Source organism: Saccopteryx leptura, chromosome 5 (genome assembly GCF_036850995.1).
Source record: "Saccopteryx leptura isolate mSacLep1 chromosome 5, mSacLep1_pri_phased_curated, whole genome shotgun sequence".
Classification (NCBI taxonomy): Eukaryota; Metazoa; Chordata; class Mammalia; order Chiroptera; family Emballonuridae; genus Saccopteryx; species Saccopteryx leptura.
The window spans coordinates 217501499-217522493 of NC_089507.1; the positions used below are offsets into that span (position 1 = coordinate 217501499).

Below are 20995 nucleotides of genomic sequence, written 5' to 3' on the forward strand. Positions count from 1 at the left end.
GAGATGCCTGGCAGTAAATGCTAACCAGAGAATAAAGAGAACGAAAAGAATCCGGCTCTCTCACTCGATTCGCGCCAACGCCGTCTCTTCCTGTGCGACCCCTGGATTCCCCCCAGGGCTGGACTCCGGCAGAAAACTAATGTTGCTTAGTAATAAAAGATGCATCAGCTTCTATATCTAAAAGTCTTTTGTATTGTTCAGTCTATTATAGGGCATTAGAGGAACTAAATTCCTGCTTTCCTCAGTGCCTCCTTTATCAGGATGTTGCCTTACAAGCAGCCAACTGTCTGAAGCAGCTTGAGATAAATTCTTAAAATAACTTAATTTTGTTTAATTCCTTAGTTTTACAAATGTGAGCATATTTTACACATAAACAAGATAATTTTTAATACAGAAACACAAGTATAACATATAACTTTAATCCTAATATTTGAATTCTTACTTGATTTCAAACTTTGAATATACCTTATAATGTATTAACCAAATTAGCAAGTCTTAAGGATTCATATTCTATTTAATTTAAATTTAAATGAGCGCTCCTTATAATTTCTCATTTTAAAGCAAAAAATATATGGATGAAACTATTTTTTCAATATAAAAGCCGGCATTTTTAATCTTTGTATATAAACACAATTCAGGCCTTAAAAATCACATTTTAGACAACATCAAACAAAAGTTAAACAAATTAGAATCAGACAAACCAGACCAAACAAACCAAAGAGAAACCCGGGATTTCAGAGCACAGTCAGACTAGAAAGATGCCTGCCTGATTTTAATCAGGGCATTTCTGACAGAGGGACTGACGATGGATGAGACTAAACAAAATTTCCCCAAGAAAATTCTCTTGGCAGCTGCTGGGATATTTTCTATAGTCAGATCCAATACATGTCCCCTGCCTCAGTTTCCAGGCAAAGAATAAGAAAAAAAACAAAATGATAGCTCAGAGGATTGTAGCTAAAACACTAAAGAAAATTAGTATTTATTTATTTTATTATTACAAAGACTAGAGAATTTTAAGGACTTCATGATTCTTCTATATGTCCTAATTCTAATTGAGTTTGTATCAACTGATGTAAAGCTGCAAACTTTTCTCCCTTGTCTCCATCTCCAGTGATCTGCATCCAGGCTTTAAGACAAGCGATCTAATCTGAGCTATAACGGCATCAATATAACCAGTTTGTTGTCCCACAGCTGCATAAGTGCCAACGCCGATGAGCATTTCAAAAGTCGCTCCCGGGGGATTATTTCTGGCGTTCATGCGAGATATTCGAAGAGCCTCCTCTCTCCACCAAGATTTCAATTGTATATATTATCCTGGTTCCAAAACTGTACTAGCAAGTAAATCTCAATTCAAAGAAATGATTAAGTGATTATTACAATAGGAAGAGATAAGACCTTGAACATATGAGGACTGAGGTCCATACGTAGCAACAGATTGTTTGACTAGCTTTAAGAAAGTAAATTCAGTTTGGTCAAATTGGATATTAAGCCCTCCCCCAGGATCTGGAGCATTAAGAGGAAAAGGCTGCCGAATAATTGGAAAAATAGATGCAGAAAAATTACTAGAATTACATTCTAAATCATCATGACGCATAAGCACCTGTTGCATTTCAGAGATTTCAGGGAATTGAAAAATCCTTCCCCTGCCAGTACCAATTAATTCTTGACCTTGAATTGGAGGAGCCGTAGGCTCACATATATCTTGCTTTTGAACAGGATAAGCAGTATACTGATTTCCATTCTCCTGTTGTTCCAGTATAAATTGTAGTTTACTTAATAAATGTTTTAGACAGGCAACATCATTCATAGGGTCTCCCTCATTTTTTTTTAAATTTTATTTATTCATTTTTAGAGAGGAGAGAGAGACAGAGAGAGAGAAGAGGGGAGGAGCTGGAAGCATCAACTCCCATATGTGCCTTGACCAGGCAAGCCCAGGGTTTTGAACCGGCGACCTCAGCATTTCCAGGTCGACGCTTTATCCACTGCGCCACCACAGGTCAGGCTCTCCCTAATTTTTTAAGAAAGAGGAATGAAAGCCTGTGGACGGCTGAATTTCATTAACATTATCAGTAACTTTAGAAGCAGAGACAGTATTGTCCAAATCATCATTCTGTTTATTCTGGGCTGAATCAAATTCTTCAGGCTCATTATAAATAACATCACTCAAGTCTTTAACCCAATCTCCATTTGATTGCAAAGGGCTAAGGGCTGTTGCATTTCAGAGATTTCAGGGAATTAAAAAATCCTTCCCCTGCCAGTACCAATTAATTTTTGACCTTGGATTGGAGGAGCCATAGGCTCACATATATCTTGCTTTTGAACAGGATAAGCAGTATACTGATTTCCATTCTCCTGTTGTTCCAGTGTAAATTGTAGTTTACTTAATAAATGTTTTAGACAGGCACCATCACCCATAGGGGCTCCCTCATTTTTTAAGAAAGAGGGATGAAAGCCTGTGGATGGCTGAACTTCATTAACATTATCAGTAACTTCAGAAGCAGGGACAGTATTGTCCAAGTCATTATTCTGTTCATTCTGTGCTGAATCAAATTCTCCAGGCTTATTAAAAATAAGCTCACTCAAGTCTTTAACAGAATCTCCATCTGATTGCGAAGGTCCAAGGGCTGTAGCAATAAGATTATAAGCAGCCCACATTTCAGCACCAAGTGGATTTCCGTGCTGATGAACACAACATAAAGAGTTTCCTACTTATTGCCAAACATTCATATTCAATTGATTACAATGTTCAGGAGTATACCAATAACAGTGTTTCTGAATAGCATTTAAAAGACGTAACAAAACCTTGTCTTTTATCTGAATCCCAGACCTTTCTAAAAGGGATTTTAAAACTTGTTCATAATTGTCCTGTAATGAATGGGAATTTCCCATGACTTTGCTAGTTACCCGAAGGTTTCGCGTACACAGCGCGTCCAACTTACCCTTTCGGGGTTCCATCTGTTTCCAATCTCTTCTTAAGGCCCATGTTAGGCGCCAAATGTTGTGAGTCGGGGGAACAGAGAGAGAGATCATCAGATGAAATCATCAAGGACTAGCAAAGGACCACCGCTTGCTCAGGCAAATGGCCCCGAGTTCACGCTGTGTCCTAATTTTATTCACAAAACTTCAAAAAGTTTGTTTATTGAGAAATTGGCATAACATCAAGTGTAACATTTACTTTAAAGATACATGGAGTGCACCTGCAAGATAGCTTAGTAACAACATAATATCAGAAGGAATTAATTGCTATTGCTTCTATGGATCCCATAACATTCCTCTCCTTATCTGAAGGGATGACCTTGGAAAGTACAGAAATCTTATGAGAATGTTTTACTGAGAAAAGCCCAGAAACTGCCTTCAGTCACATAGACCTGTTTCAGTGACCCGCCTTCAAGTCACAAAACAATTCTCTTGGCAAAACATTCTTTTCTTGTTGGCTGTGTTTCCATCCAAGGCCATGCAATGGGTTATTCCAATTCACGCTTAAAAACGCTTCTGAAATCTTAAATCAGTGTATTTGATTATTTCTGAAGACAAAATTCAAACATTCTATCCTATTAACATTGTCACTGATTCACAATATGTAGAACATAGAGTTAAACTTATAGAAACTGTATACATTTCAAATAATGGTTCTGAATTACACAAATTGTTTCAAGAGTGACAACTTTTATTGTAGGAACAAACTTTGCCTATCTATATAACTCACATTTATTCTCATACAGCTTTACCAGGACCTATGTCTACTACAGATAATGAAGTTGATCAATTACTCATTAGATCAATAGAAATAGCTACTAAGTTTTATACAAAGACTCATACAAATAAAAAAGATTTAATGCAAAAATTTAGAATAACCAGGCAAGAAGCTCGGAATATTGTTAGAAACTGTCCTCAGTATAGTATTATAAATACTCCTCCATTACCAAGAGGAATGAATCCTAGAGGGCAACACAGTGATAACCTGTAGCAGTCCTGGCTGGATGGCTCACTTGGCTGGAGCATTGTCTTGCAATGCAGAGGTGACTGGTTCAGTCCTTGGCTGGGACACATACAGAAACAGATTAATGCTTCTGTCTCCCCCTTATTCCCTTCCTCTCTCTGTATTCAATAAAAAAAAAAAAAATTAAAAAAAAAAAGATAACCTGTAGCAAATAGATATTGCTCATATTTCTTCTTTAAAAAAACTATCTTATATACAGTTTTATTAATATTTTTTCTTCCTTTCGATAGGCCACACCTTTGCCTACAGTAAAGGCTAATTGTGTCATTCAACATCTTATTGAAGCTTTTAATGTTATAGGCATTTCTAAAGCAATTAAAACTGACAATAGTCCTGCCTATACATCTACTAAATTTCAACAATTCTTAGCATTTTAGAATATTAAATATACTACTAGAATTCCATATAATCCAGAAGGACAAGCGATTATTAAATGCAGTAATTACACTCTGAAAAATATGTTATCTAAACAAAAGAGGGGAGAAGAAAGGAGATTATCCCCTAGAATTATGTTACACAAAGCTGTATTTACTTTCAATTTCTTAAATACAGGAGAAGATAATTTGACTGCTGCAAACAGACACTGGACAAAAAACAGTCCTAAGATTAATCAACCTATACACTATAAAAGTGAGTTGAGCCCTGGCCGGTTGGCTCAGCGGTAGAGCGTCGGCCTAGCGTGCGGAGGACCCGGGTTCGATTCCCAGCCAGGGCACACAGGAGAAGCGCCCATTTGCTTCTCCACCCCTCCGCCGCACTTTCCTCTCTGTCTCTCTCTTCCCCTCCCGCAGCCAAGGCTCCATTGGAGCAAAGATGGCCCGGGCGCTGGGGATGGCTCTGTGGCCTCTGCCCCAGGCGCTAGAGTGGCTCTGGTCGCAATATGGCGACGCCCAGGATGGGCAGAGCATCGCCCCCTGGTGGGCAGAGCGTCGCCCCATGGTGGGCGTGCCGGGTGGATCCTGGTCGGGCGCATGCGGGAGTCTGTCTCACTGTCTCTCCCCGTTTCCAGCTTCAGAAAAATGAAAAAAAAAAAAAAAAAAAAAGTGAGTTGAATCAATAGGTACCTAGTGTAGCGCAACATTGGGGAAGAGGGTTTGCTTGTGTCATTACAGAATCCGGTGAAGTGCTTTGGAGTCCTGCTCGCACAATTCAACTAACAACATGAATAAGAACAATAGATTCTTTCCATATCTGCCTATTGCTGAGATGGAAGAAATGAATTTCAAAAGAAGAATCTTAAACGTGCTGCTGCTTAGTATTGAAAAGGCTAAAATACCAAGTTGGGTTCAACTTAAAAAGCTGACCTTTAATGGTAAAAATATGCCCATAAACTACTAGAAAAAAAAATGCTACTAACCTGTTTTTAGCAACGATTGCTTTGGTAACAATTCCGGTAAGTAGAGCTGAAAATTTTAGTTATTAGGCATATTTGCCTAATCCTCCATTAAGTAGAGCTATTCATTAGGAAATTAGTGCCTTTCCTATTTTTATTAATGACTCTAATTGGCTTCCAGGACCTTTTAATGATAGAGGTCCCTTAGCACCTTCAGAAGAAGGCATGAAATTAAAAAATTATACAACAGGAGTTGAGGGATTACCTGTATGTATAGGACATGAGCCACATTGTTTAAAAGTAGAAGCTCAAGCTTGGCTCTCTATTGTCAAAAATAACAGTAAAGGGGAGGGAAAAAAAAAACGTTTGTTACTAGGATACGGATTTAAAAGTAATACATCTGTACATAAAATGTCATAGATTAAAGCCCTCATAGCTCCACCCAAGTTAAACGCCAGGGTGCTGATTTAAGGTGCATAATAACAATGGTTTAATTACAGCTGGTGATCAAAGTAATCATACTATCATATAGCATAGAGGAGGGATGTCACCTCAAGCTCCTCATATAAAATTTGGCCCTATACAATATCATTTGTAGAAAGTAGCCACGGCACTTAAACATATGTCAGCGTGGAAAGGAGAAATCTAGAAAGATTATCCTTCTAATCATATTATGTTAATCTTTAAGAAGAATGAAACACATTTCATATCTGCTTGTGTTAGATGGCCTTATATGTTTATTATAGGTGAAACCAAATAGACAGCTGAAAATTATTCAATAACTTGCAATAAGTGTGCTTTTTATACATGTACTAATTTTTCTATTCTTTTTAATAAAAACAGTCAAAGTCTATACATTTTAAGAATCCTACCAGGAGTCTGGATTCCAGTACAGATACATCAGATGTGGCAGGGTTCCCCTTCCATGATGCTGTTACAACATCTTATTAAGTCCTTGAAGCGAACCAAGCGACTGGTTGGACTGATCATCGCCATCATTATAGGACTAATAGCTGTAACCACCGCGGCTGCTGTATCTGGAGTTACATTACATCAAAATATAGACTGTGGGCTTTGTGCAAAAATGGCATGAAGATTCTGAACAACTGTGGACTTCTCAATAACGTATAAATAGTAACATTAATACTAAAGTTAATGATTTAGAACAGACTATGATTATGTTAAGGGATCAAATTGTTAGCCTGCAAAGACAAATTAAGCTAAGATGTGATTAGAATGCAACTACTTTTTGTGTTACTCCTATTCCTTAAAATCGTACTTATTTCCCTTAGGAAAATGTTCAAAAGCATTTGTTAAATCATGATAATGTAACTAATGAAATCATTAAATTACAAAGACATATTTATGAACCTTTTCAAAGAAAATTAGAAATTCTAACATGTCAACCTATATTGAAGGAATTAATGAATAATTTATCGCAATTAAATCCTATTGAATATATTAAAGGATTTTGGGGATTCACTGTAGGACTTTTTAAAATAGTATTAATTCTATGTTTTCTTTTATACACTGTCGACAAATCAAAGCAAGAAAAATAAGGATGAACGACAGAAGGCTGTGTTTTCTGTGGTGCTTCTAACATTCAGCATAAACAAAAATGGGGAAATGTAGTGGAATAACCCATTGCATGGCCTTGGATGGGGACACAGCCAAAAAGAAAAGAATTTTTTGCCAAAAAAATTGTTTTGTGACTTGAAGGCGGGTCACTGAGACAGGTCTATGTGACTGAAGGCAGTTGCTGGGCTTTTCTCAGTAAAACATTCTCATAAGATTTCTCTGTACTTTCCAAGGTCATCCCTTGAGATAGAGGAATGTTGTGGAAACCATAGAAGCAATAGCAATTAATGCCCTTTGATATTATATTGATATTAAGCTATCATGCAGGTGCACTCCATGTATCTTTAAGTAAAAGTTACACTTGATGTTATGCCAATTTCTCAGTAAACAAGCTTTTTGAAGTCTTGTGAATAAAAATAGGACACAGCGCGAACTCGGGGCCATTTGCCTGAGCGAGCGGTGGTCCTTTGCTAGTCCATGATTTCGTCTGCTGATCTCACTTGCTGCGCCCCCGACTCACAACGACACAGAGGAGAGAGGGTTCAAGACATTTGAGAGCCCCGACAAGGGGACTCTTAACAGTGGTAGTGATTCATAGGAACAAGAATGTCCTATTGGAAGCTTGAGAAGAAAGAACAGGATAAACTCCACCCACAAACCCTGCCCACATCTGTCTTCTCTGAGTGTCCCCTGTAGCACTGTGAGGTATAACTGATTGAGAAAGTATCACAAGTCCCTCCCTGGCCACCTAAAGTGTATCCTAATTCACTGTAGTAACGCAGCCCAATCACAGCTACCAGCGTCCAGCATTGCGGGAGGGGGTGGGGGGAGGGGTAAGGGACCTACTCAAGACAGAAATTGATTGCAAGGGGAACAGGAACACAGTTTCTCACAGCTGTTATTGACCAGAGGACAAAACAACTTTACAATAACACAGGCAACAGGATTACAGGGGAGGAAGATCAGGTGATAAGAAGAAAGAATGAATAAATAAGAGACTTTTTGCTAAGCTGAATTAAGGACTAGTATGGGTCAGTACATTCTTTTTCTCTTGTTAATTACCAGTACAAAGGAAGAGAAGATCTAGAACCTCTAGCCTAGTTTTCTACAGCCTCCTCAGGAGCATCTCTCTGTGTCTGCACAAAGGTCACTCACACACACAGTGTCGTGGTGTTGCATCCAAAACACATTCACTCAGGGCTGTTAACTAATGTTTCCCAATCAGGTCATACAGGGTTCAAAGTGAGATGGCTGGTTGCCTACAATGCAGCTGTTCTATGATGCATCCTGAGGTGAGCTTTTCCCTAGTCTGTGCCCATTCATCTCATACATCTAGAATGTATCGTATATGCTGGCATTTGTGAGGGGTTGTTTATGGCCACAGCTGTGACTATTCTCCTTATACACTTAAGATGTCTCCTGAGAGTGTAGTCTCTGGAAAGACAATGGGTGGAGAATTGAGTGGTTTATTGGTGAATGAGTGCTGGAACGGGCAGAGGAAGAAGCTGACCTGCAGTGTGTTCAAAACTGAGATCTCATGAGCACTCCTGACCCAGGATGACCCTCTGAACCCAACAGAATCAAGTGTTGTAAAGTACCCAAACTCCAATTCCGCAGGTTTACATAGAAACACAAAGTCCAGATAAATTTTAAGAAGTTTTATTAAAGAAGGAGATTTATTATATATGCTGGCCGCATATGGCTGACATGAAGCATTGGCAGAACCAAATCGTGCAGCCCCACAAATAGTTCAGGGTCTGCTCAGATAATCTTGATTACACACTGGCGGGGAGAGCATGACGTCATGGCACAAGCTTATAACCTTTTTTTCACCCATACAGGTTTGGGAAAAATATGAATGGGGATGAGACAGAATTCATTAGCAAGCTTACAACATTTGTCTATAGGACCTATAAAAACATTTCTACACATTAAAACTTGTAAGGTAAGACAATAGCAAAAATATTATTCCACATATTAAAATATATAACTAAGTTTTCTAATGTTCATTTGCCATTCCTTTGTTTAGAAATATATACATTAATTACAAGCTTTCAGGATGGGAGGGGTAGTTTCCATGGGAACAAATGCCTGTAAATGGCCCATCAATATAAGAAAAGGTTTATTTTAATCTTTCTCTTCCTGCACCTGGCTAGCTATTGACCTACTTCCTTACAGGTGTGGGGAAAGGACAGGGAATCCAATTCTCCTTCCTCTCTGCATTGACAACACAACGCTATTGCCATCCCGAGTTGGTGCTCATCACACAATTATAGAAATCACATTTACAAAATCTCTCTGCACACTTAGCTCAAATGAATAAAATGTTTCTTAAGCTTCCTAAACCATTAATATTAATTCTGAGGCTTTTTGGTACCTTACAACATAAGAGGTGAGGTTCTGTCTCCCCATCTCAATTAGTCATGGGCAGGAGTGACTCTGTGTGAAGAAGCCGTTCACTGTGGCTCAGAGCAGGTCCTAGTGAAGAATTCATCACTGTGCCCATCAGCAGCAGTTATCAGGAGCTGCAGGGGTGTGGGTTCCTGATAAGATGCTCTGAGCAGAGCTCCACATGGTCCCCACTGAAAGATCTCCCCACGACACGAAAACAAGGACAGATGATCACAGGATCCCTGTCCACAATCCCTGCAAACACACGGCCCCTCCCTGAGTACCCGTCATGTGCCTGCCTGCTGGTTACTGGCTGTTTTGTCACGGTTGAATTTGTGCTAACACCTCACCCACAGTCCTTGCACATGCGCTTCTTCTCTAAGTGCATCCTTCTTGTGCAGTGGGGGCTGATTTACGGCTAGAGCTATCTGCATGGTGCATGCACGCAAGTCCTCTCGTAAACGCGTTCTTGGTGACACATCACTGCAGGTTCAATTACTATACACACACACAGAGGGACAGCAGGGTTTTTTCTGGTGTAAGATGAGGTTTTACTGATTGCTAAAGTCTTGACCATGATCCCTGCATACGCAAGGCATCCCCCCTCCATGTGTCCTCAGGAGTCTGATGACATCAGACTTATAGCTAAAGTTTTCCCTCACACTCGATGAAAATGTTACACTTGTCCTTGATTGTGTCCTCTGCTGATAAGAATTTCTGCTTTCCAGCTAAAGCCTTGTCCACAGCAACTGCACTTCTAAGTATTCTCTCCCGAGCAAGTCCTCTGGTGTATTTTTAGCCGTCTTTTATAATGAAATTCTCGTCCGCACTCCAGGCACACGAAGGGCTTCTCTCCCGAGTGAGTCCTCTGGTGTGCTTTGAGGGCTGACTTGCCACGATATCCTCGTCCACACTCCAAACATACAAAGGGCTTCTCCCCGGAGTGAGTTCTCTGGTGTACTTTTAGCTGACCTTTCTCACGAAATTCTCGTCCGCACTCTGGGCACAGATAGGGCTTCTCTCCCGAGTGAGTCCTCTGGTGTTTCCTGAGGGATGAACTATAACCAAATCCTCGTCCACACTCCAGGCACACAAAAGGCTTCTCCCCCGAGTGAGTCCTCTGGTGTGCCGTAAGGGCTGACTTATAACCAAATCTTCGTCCACATTCCAGGCACAGGAAGGGCTTCTCCCCTGAGTGAGTCCTCTGGTGTATCCTGAGGGTTGACTTATTAATACATCCTTGTCCACATTCTGGACACACAAAGGGCTTCTCCCCTGAGTGAGTCATCTGGTGTAACCTGAGTACTGACCTAAAACGAAATCCTCGTCCACACTCTGTGCACATGAAGGGCTTCTCCCCAGAGTGAGTCAATTGGTGCGACTTGAGTCCTGACTTTAAAATAAATCCTCGTCCACACTCTGTGCACACAAAGGGCTTCTCCCCTGAGTGAGTCATCTGGTGTAACCTGAGTCCTGACTTAAAAATAAATCCTCGTCCACACTCTGTGCACACGAAGGGCTTCTCCCCAGAGTGAGTCAACTGGTGCGCCTTGAGTCCTGACTTTAAAATAAATCCTCGTCCACACTCTGTGCACACGAAGGGCTTCTCCACCGAGTGAGTCATCTGGTGTAACCTGAGTCTTGTCTTAAAATGAAATCCTCGTCCACACTCTGTGCTCATGAAGGGCTTCTCCCCCGAGTGAGTCCTCTGGTGTTTCCTGAGGGATGACCTATAACCAAATCCTTGTCCACACTCCAGGCACACAAAAGGCTTCTCCCCCGAGTGAGTACTCTGGTGTGCCGTAAGGACTGACTTATAACCAAATCTTCGTCCACATTCCAGGCACACGAAGGGCTTCTCCCCTGAGTGAGTCCTCTGGTGTGTCCTGAGGGATGACTTATCAATACATCCTCGTCCGCACTCTGGACACACAAAGGGCTTCTCCCCTGAGTGAGTCCTCTGGTGTAACCTGAGTACTGACTTAAAACGAAATCCTCGTCCACACTCTGTGCACATGAAGGGTTTCTCCCCAGAGTGAGTCATCTGGTGCGACTTGAGTCCTGATTTTAAAATAAATCCTCGTCCACACTCTGTGCACACGAAGGGCTTCTCCACTAAGTGAGTCTTCTGGTGTAACCTGAGTCTTGTCTTAAAATGAAATCCTTGTCCACACTCTGTGCACATGAAGGGCTTCTCCCCAGAGTGAGTCATCTGGTGCGACTTGAGTCCTGACTTTAAAATAAATCCTCGTCCACACTCTGTGCACACGAAGGGCTTCTCCACTAAGTGAGTCTTCTGGTGCTCCTTGAGTCTTGTCTTTAAAAAATATCCTCGTCCACACTCTGTGCACACAAAGGGCTTCTCCCCCGAGTGAGTCCTCTGGTGTTCCCTAAGTTTTGTCTTAAAAAAAAATCGTCGTCCACACTCTGGACACACGAAGGGCTTCTCCCCTGAGTGAGTCTTCTGGTGTTTCGTAAGAGCTGACCTAAAAACATATCTTTTTCCACACTCTGGGCACATAAAGTTCTTCTCCCCCGTGTGACGCATACGATGTATCTTGAGTATACTCCTAGTACGAAATCCTCGTCCACACTCTGCGCACACAAACGGCTTCTCCCCCGAGTGAGTCATTTGGTGTATCTTGAGTTTTGAGCCAATAATAAATCCTCGTCCACACTGTGGGCACACGAACGGCTTCTCCCCCGAGTGAGTCCGTTGATGTCTCCAGAGGCCTGACTTATAACCATATGCTCTTCCACACTTGAGACACACAAAGGGCTTCACCCCCAAGTCAGTCTGCTGGTGGACTGTTACATTTGATTTATCACGAAATCTTCTGCCACATTCATCACACAGGAAAGGCTTCTCTGTGGATGAGTGCACCCCTGGGTGTCTGAGGAGCTGTGATGGACGTGTGAAGCTTCGCCCACACTGGCTGCAAACATAGGACATCTCCCCTGAGAGAGTCACCTGGTTTGTCATAACATTTGATTCCACGCTGCATTCTGGTTCATGTTCGCTACAGCTCACAGACCCAGATCTCAGGATTTCTAATTCCTTCCTCCCTTTTTCCATCTGCATGGTGGGTTCCCCTTGGGCTGAGCTGGGTTCTATTTCTAGCACCACATGACCTTCTCTATAATGTCCTCTGGGTGGGCTGTGAAATGCCCCTGATGTTTCCCCCTCCTCTGTCTGCAGAAACGAAAGTCTCAAGCCAACTTCTCTGCCTTCACCTTCTGTGTTTCCTCTGCAGCAACTCCCAGAAAAAGATGTCCGGTCCTGATGCCACAGGCCCGAATCCTGCAGATAGAAGTCAGACATGTCCGAGCACATGGGAAGCACCTGCTGGCCAAGCAGTGTCTCCCGGGAGAAGGACGAAAGGTTGAAAAAGTGGAGGTCTGATTCTGGCCTTGATTCTCCTGGAGAAAGAGAGTTCAGTCAGAGAAGCCCCAACAGGCTGCAGGGATTCCCGCCTGGTCTCAGGAAAACTAGTGCCCTCCTGCCACACCTGTTATTAATCATATGTGTACAACGTCATTTGTTTCCACCAATGAATTCTTTAGGTTCCATTTCTACACAGTCCCTTTTCTTTGGAACTACAGTGAAACCATCCCAGAAACATCTTCTACATGTCACTCAGACTGGGCACCTTCCAGGTAAGCAATCTGCCATGTAAATACCTTCAATAAATCAGCTCTTTCTTTCTAAGTCACCCAAACCATGACACTCCATGATTCTCCCACTGGTGCCCAGTTTACACTTCTGGTGTACTTCGAGGTGACAGTCTCTATGACCTAAATGGAAATCTCCTTCATGACTTTACTTATTACAAAAAAAAAAAAAAAGACTGAACATATACATTACACAGTGGTTGAACAGAGTGTATAAGAAATGAATCTGAGTTTCAGGATGCCCATCTGCAAACAAATACTTAGAAGAAATAATTTCTAAGTACCAAGTACTCTATATAGTACTGCGACTTCCGCCATTGACAATAATGACGTGGCCCATGGATTCAGGATTCTGACCCTGTGCCCGGACCAACCACATCACACTAACATTATACTTCTCAACAGCATTTCCATGGGCCAATGGAGATTGGCAAAGGATAGTGCCACTTTGAAACACATTTTTAAAACTCACAATGTGGTTTCCTCATTGTTGCTTTTCCCCTTGTTTTTTAATACCAGACCCAGACTTGACGAGGTGCTGCTGCAGTGGATAGAGTATCGAACTGGGACATGGAGGACCCATACTCGAAACCCCGAGGTTGCCAGCATGAGCATGGGTTCATCTGCTTTGAGCAAGGCTCACCAGATTTCAAGATCACGGGTTTGCACAAAAGGTCATTCCGTCTGCTGTAGTCCCCAGCTCAAGACATATATCAGGAAGCAATAATGACACATTAAGGTGCTGAAATAAAGAACTGATGTTTCTTATTTCTCTCCCTTCCAGTCTGTCTATTTCTATCTGTCCCTTTTTCTATCTCTGTCACAAAAAAAGAAAAGAATAGCAGACCCAGACAGGGTAGGTCTGTTGTCCAGGATTCCAGAACCACCAAAGCTGAACAAGAAGCAAAACAAGATGTGAACACACGGCCCTGGCTTGTCGGCTCAGTGGTGGAGCGTCGGCCTCGCATGGAGGTGTCCTGGGTGTGATTCCTGGTCAGGGCAACAGGAGAAGAGACCATCTGCTTCTCCACCCCTCCCCATCTCCCTTCTCTCTCTCTCTCTCTCTCTTCCCCTCGCCCAGTTAGAGGGAAATAAACTCAGATGCTGAGGATGCCTCCATGGCCTCGCCTCAGGCACTAAAATAGCTCTGTTGCCAAGCAACAAAGCAATGGCCCCAGTTGAGCACAGCTTCCTACAGGAGAGGCCTTGGTATTGAATCCCTCTTAAGACCCATGCAGTAGTGTTTCTGTTTGACTCTGTGGATCTCACTTAAAAGAAATGTAAAAAAAATTTTGTTTTATATTTTGATTACATTTTTAAATAATATTTTGATAGATTAGATGACATAAGATTTTTTAATCTTATCCAGTTATGTCTACTTTATTAAAAAATGTAGTTACTACAAAATTTAAAGTTATCCCTATGGCTCACATGATATTTGCACAGAAGAGCACTGATCTAGAACAAGGGGTGGGAACAACAGAGCTTGTGACCTATTTAATCCTCCTCTCTGTTTGTTGTAATGTCCGTAAGCGCAGGATGGTTTTTACAATGTAAAGAGAAAAAAACAAGCCAATAGAATAATAGTTCATGACAAATAAAAACGATATAAAATTCAAATTTTGGTTTCTAGACAGAAATTCTTAAGGGAAAAAAATCATACTCACTAATCTACATACTGTCCTGGCTACTTTAGTGTAACAGAGAAAGAATTCAGAGTGGTTAGAGATTGCATCGCCCACAAAACACTTAAAATAGCTATTCTCTGGTCTTTTATAAAAAATGGCCAATGGCTGACTCAGGGTAATGTTGCAATGAAAGTATTTATTCACCTAGGATTAAAGAATCAATGTAATTTTCTAAATAAAAGACAAAAAAAACTAGCTCATGAAACGCAAAACTCCGATGGTTACAGAAGGCGTTTCTCACTGCTCTGCCAAATGCACACTGCACTTCCCGTGCCACCGGCCTCCTTACAATTCCCTACACTGCAGGGACATCCCTCCCTTAATGCCTTAGGGCCAACACGTCTCCCAATGAAATGCGCTTGCCTTAGACACACAGAGTCTAACTCCATCACCACATTATGTCCTTGGTCAAATGTTACGTATTCACTGATTTTATTTTATTTTATTAATTTTATTTATTTATTTTTTATTTTTATTTTTTCCATTTTTCCGAATCTGGAAACGGGGAGGCAGTCATACAGACTCCCGCATGCGCCTGACCAGAATCCACCCGGCATGCCCAGCAGGGGTGATGTTCTGCCCCTCTGGGGCGTCGCTCTGTTGCATCCAGAGCCATTCTAGCACCTGAGGCAGAAGCCACAGAGCCATCCCCAGCACCCGGGCCATCTTTGCTCCAATGGAGCCTCGGCTGTGGGAGCGGAAGAGAGAGATAGAGAGGAAGGAGAGGGGGAGGGGTGGAGAAGCAGATGGGCGCTTCTCCTGTGTGCCCTGGCCAAGAATCAAACCCGGGACTCCTGCACGCCCTACCGCTGAGCCAACCAGCCAGGGCCTATTCACTGATTTTAAATTCTGCCCGGCACCCTGTCACTCTCAATACTCCTTTGTTCTGCTTTATTTAATCATTATTTTTGACTAGGAAGTGCTTAGTACTGTCTAACACACTATCCTATCCCTGCACAGGAAGCTTCTTGTTTCTTATCTGTCTCAACACATTGGGAAAAGTAAGCCCCCATGGGCAGGGAATGCTATTCCTTGACTTTTCTGTTGTTGTTTAAAGTGTCTAGAACACCTTCTGTCCCACGGTAGGGGGTCCATCCCGCTACCGCAGTAAGGAAGGACAGAACACAGCCTCACCCAGCGAGAGCAGGTTCCTGTAGTTCTCCAGCATCACTTCCTTGTACAGGCTCCTCTGCGCAGGGCTCAGCATCATCCGTTCTGCCTTTGTGAAGACCACGGCCACATCCCTGAACGTGATCGGTACCTATTAACAAGCAATCTGTTAATGAACAGCAAGTCAACATTAATTTTCCAAACTCAATGAGTAAATCTCCTGGCCCTGGAGGGTCAGTTATCTACAAAAGTTGGTCTAGTTCTTTCCCTAGTACACAGTTCTATGTTCCAAATTATTCTGGCCATGACTATGGCTTTGTAATAAAATCGATGGGCCCAGAAATGACACATATACCCATTCCTGGGCTCTTGACATTTATGATTTCCGAGGAGAAGTGATTTGTGAGTCAATTGAAAACTTGGCCTGACCAGGCAGGCTCACACTGGATAGAGGATCTAACTTGGACACAGAGGACCCAGGTTTGAATCCCTGATATCACCATCTTGCGTGCGGGCTCATCCAGCTGGAATGTGGACTCAAGAGCATGAGTGTGGGTCGCTGGCTTGAGTGTGGGTTCACAGATATGACCCCATGGATGCTGGCTTCGGTTTAAGGTCACTGGATTGAGCAAGAGGTCACTCCTGTGCTGTAGCTCCCATCTCAAAGACAAGTGTGAAAGCAATGATTGAACAGTAAGGTGCTGTGTTGGGAGCCGATCAACGACTGCTGGCTGACAAGGTCACAGCAGGAGAAGACCCACAACTGCTGGCTGACAAGGTCACAGCAGAAGAAGATCAAAAACTGCTGATTGACAAAGTCACAGCAGAGAAGACCAATGGCTGCTGGTTGACAGAGTCACCGCAAAGGAAAGGCACAATGATACTTCCCCCTTTGACTTTTTGAATTAATCTGGCCTTATATCCCCCCTTTTCTGGGTGTGTGCTATTATTTATGGCACAGGGATAATAGTACCGTGCTTTCCCTGTAGATTCGTAGTAATTTCTTTGGAAATGAGACAGAGGGTGTGAGTTCCACAGAAAAGCCTGTAAGCCCCTTGAACTGGGCTCGTAAACATAAGAGACTGGCTATGATATCCCTCATAAAGGGTTAAGTTTGTAGGAGAATTTCTTCTTAATCATGTTAGAAAGAATAGATTGTGACTTGTGAATGGGTAGGAGGCAGTGGCTGTGCACAGAGCACCTTTTGGCCTTCACTTAATTCATCATTTTTCCTCCCTAGCCTTTTCATGTGATAGAGTAGAGAAACATTCCTTTCTTCTTGCTTACCTGACCTACAGATGGTGGAACACTCTGAGAAGAATATAGTTAGAACTTAACTAGTGTGTGAATATAGTAAATAAATAAAATTTGACTAGACAATAGAATCTTAGGAAAGGAGTAATGGAATGGCCCGTTGCGTGGCCTGGGATGGGAACGCAGTCAGCAAGAAAAGAATGTTTTGCTAAGAGACTTGTTTTATGACTGAAGGCAGTTGCTGGGCTTTCTCAGTGAGACACTCTCATGAGGTTTGTATACTTCTCCAAGATAATGAGAGGAATGGGGGGGAATCCACAGAAGCAATAGCAATTAATGTCTTCTGAAATTATGTTGCTACTAAGCTATCTTGCAAGTGCACTCTATATATCTTTAAGTAAAAGCTACTCTTAATGTTATGTCAATTTCTTAATGGGCAAGCCTTTTGAAATCTTGTGAGAAAAGTTAGGACACTGCATAAACTCAAGGCCATTTGCCTGAGCAAGCAATGGTCCTTTGCTAATCCTTAATGATTTTGTCTGCTAATCTCTCTCTGCCCCTTGACTCACAACAGCAGTAAAGTTGAGTTATTAGTTAGTACTAATCCTTTAAAAGCTTTTACCGATGTTGTTATCGCTATTCAAGTTATTTTATAGTTGTACTTTGAGTGATTTGCCACCTGATTTGTAGTTTATAGATATAAATTAACTGTTATCTGGAAATATGTAAACATAGTGAAACAAAAGCAATGATTAATACCATGTAATTGTAACTTAGTGTGTGTATATAAAAAGAAAGCTATACTAGCATTTGGCAGAGATGCCTGGCAGTAAATGCTAACTAGAGAATAAAGAGAAAGAAAAGAATTCGGCTCTCTCACTCGAATTTCGCCGATGCCGTCTCCTCCTGTGGGACCCCTGGGTCCCCCCCGGGGCTGGACCCCGGCAGCGCTACAATGAAGAATTCATGCTTTTCCTCTCTCTCCCTTCCTCTGTTTCTATTAGTCCCTCTTTAACGCTGCCTCTGTGTCCAAAAAAGAAAAATTGAAACCTGAAATAGTGTTTTTTCATGCAGGTGACCTTGAGGATGCATTATGGAGAAAGTTCGAGACAGAAGAGTTACAAATGCACAGAAAAGTTTTATTTTAAAAGGGATTTGGTGTCCACAGTGTAAAGTCCAACACAGAACTCACAGCCAGTAAAGGAAGGGCGAATGTTCAGTACAGGGAGAGTGTAACTCAGCAGAGAACTGAAAAGCTGTTTTCACTTTACATGACAGGGAAACTTATTTAGACTTTCTTACAATATTATATTCATAGGTTCCTTCTTTCTTTCACACCCTGTATCTCTCCACTTCAATATACTTTCTGTGTTAAATACTGGAGATTTAAGGTAAAACATTGAGGAAACTCTGGAGACCAACACAACTCCCTCCTCAGACTGTGGCTCTCATCACTTGTTCATGTTTTCTGACTCGTCTTAGCGAGTTCAATAAAGACGACTGCCCCAGAATATGTGGCTAATACAACAGGAGGCGGCCTGGACATGCACTATCACGCTGACCCTCCACATCCTGAAATGACAGTCCTTATAGCAGGGCTCCCTGACCATTCTGCCTGATCTACTTATGTCACCTGAGGTACAATGAAGGAAACAATCAACACAAGGACTACTTACACATCATCACCAGACAACACAACAGCAGCCCGAATCTTACACTAAAAGCTAGTTAAAACAATAGATAAGAAAAACGAAAGAAATGAATTTTAAGTATTAATAAATCTCACCAAACTAGGGAAGAACACATAACCAGACCAGGAAGATTAAGCCAGGGCTGAAAAATGGGCCTCCCACTGGGCACATTTAGGAGGAAGTGTCCTCTAGAGAGAACTGCCCATTCAGGGGTGTCTGAGACCCTACCCATTCTTATGGAAAGAGTTTGGCTGGAGACTATTCCATGAGGACCCTTCCTGCATAGTCTCTAGAAAAAGAAAGGTCTCCCATTCAGAATAATTAACTAGGCTTGCAGTCAAATGATTAAGAACATCCTTCCCAGTTTAGGAGAAACAACAGGAGGACATCTCTACCCAGAGTCAAACACTCCATCATTCCTGCAAAAATTCCTTTTTTTGGTGAACATTTCTGTTCATGTTATTTGAGTTCAAAATCACATATTTTTAAAATACTGTTCCTCCACACTATGCTCTGAAAGACAGTATCTTTAGCTAGTGTGATATGAAATGAAATCAAATAGTACATTTAAAAATTTTAATATTCTCAGTTTTTCAAAAATATGCCTTATATTTTGCACTTTGCAGGGCTCTACTATTCTTGGGTAGATTTTCCAACAAGGAAAATAAAACACACAAATGCAAGAGTCATTCTAAATAGATCAACATGATGCCTGAAACAGACATTAACTGCCTAATGTTAATTCCTTTTTCTTTTTCCAAGAAAAGAGAATATCCAGTTTGCCTATTCTCTGGAAAATGAGCCAGCATTTTATAATGAAAAATTTTAAAATATAACCTAAACTCACCAGTGTTTTGGGCTTTACCGTCTTTTCTCGGAGCGAGTCAGTGCAGTTGGAAGGCAGACCTAGGGGAAGAACAAAGCTCTGAGGGTGCAGGCCTCCCAGAATGCCCCGGGGAGCAGCTCCTCGGAGCCCAGGACAGAGGGAGCAGTCCCTTTACTCAGCTGGGGTCACTACAGTGCTCTCAGCTAAGCCCAGAGCCTTACTCCTCCTCCTCACCTCTCCAGACTCTCAGCAACTCTCACCTTTAGCCTCATGATTTAGGGTCAGATTCTTCACGATCTCCATGTCTTCTTTGTACTCCGCTCAGTAATACTCTTCCAGGGCTGAACGATATGCCAACATAACAGCCAGTGGGTCAGACATGTGTTTGCCCTGAAATTCTACCAAGCAGCCGCGTAGACATTTCAGCACAAGATTGACTTCTGCTCCTGCCCTGGGTCACATCTCCAAACCACCCTTGTGAAAGCGCACCGTGTTTCCACGAAGCAGCACCTGTGGTGTGGAGCAGCAACGTGACGTTTCCACACTCCTTACTGTACAAATCAGGCACTGCAGGTCCTGAGAGCTCCCACCCCAACCGCATCCCCACTCACTCACCGACTTGGGCCAGAGTCACCTCCAGAAAAACAAGCAAAAACACCCAGAACTCTATATTCACAATCATTCCGGGGTTCCCACAACCATTCACACACGCATGGCCCATGTAGATGTCCCCTTACCAAAAGCAGGGGGGCTCTATAGTCGACTCTGCACCCCCACCCACCACAGGGAATGCCTGTCTATTTAGCTCTGGCTGAACTCATGTGCCCAGAGCCCAAATAAACCTCGGGGAAGCACGTCTGCAGCCACCTCCCTATGTGCATTGTATGGCCCAGAACCATCCCAACTCCTCCTAAAAATGACATGAGCCTGTCTGACCGGGTGGTGGCGCGGTGGATAGAGCGTTGGACTGTGATGTGGAGGGACCCGGGTTTGAGACCCTGAGGTCGCGAGCTTGAGCGCGGGCTCGTCTGGCTTGGGCAGAAAGCTTGCGGGCTTGGACCCAGGCTCGCTGGCTCCGGCAGGGGGTTGCTCGGTCTGCTGAGGGCCCGTGGACAGGGCGCATGTGAGAGAGCAATCAATGAACAACTGAAAAGTCGCAGCGTGCAACGAAAAGCTGATGATTGATGCTTCTCATCTCTCCGTTCCTGTCCGTCTGTCCCTCTCTCTGACTCTCAAAAAAAAATAAAAATAAAAAAATGACATGAGCCTGACTAGACGGTGGCGCAGTGGATAGGGCATCGGACTGGGACGCAGATTCAAAAGTAGGAGGTCACCAGCTTGAGCGCGGGCTCATCTGGTTTGAGCAAAGCTCACCAGCTTGGACCCAAGAAAGCTGGCTAGAACAAGGGGTCACTCGGTCTACTTTAGCCCCAAAGTCAAGGCACATATGAG

General features: G+C 42.5%; 1 protein-coding gene across 2 annotated transcripts in view; it reads right to left on the reverse strand.

Annotated features, from left to right (window-relative positions):
- Nucleotides 1-9023: 9023 nt before the first annotated feature.
- The window catches only part of LOC136405144 (zinc finger protein 337-like), a 71693-nt gene continuing 59721 nt past the window's right edge, over nt 9024-20995 (reverse strand). The window contains exon 5 of one of the 2 annotated variants that reach the window (XM_066384211.1): nt 9024-12722. In XM_066384211.1, the coding sequence (XP_066240308.1) occupies nt 10060-12722 (2663 nt within the window). In that variant the 3' untranslated portion in view covers nt 9024-10059. Of the gene's footprint in view, nt 12723-15069; nt 15351-20995 lie in introns of those variants that run through there. The other variant, XM_066384212.1, reaches the window with a different exon arrangement.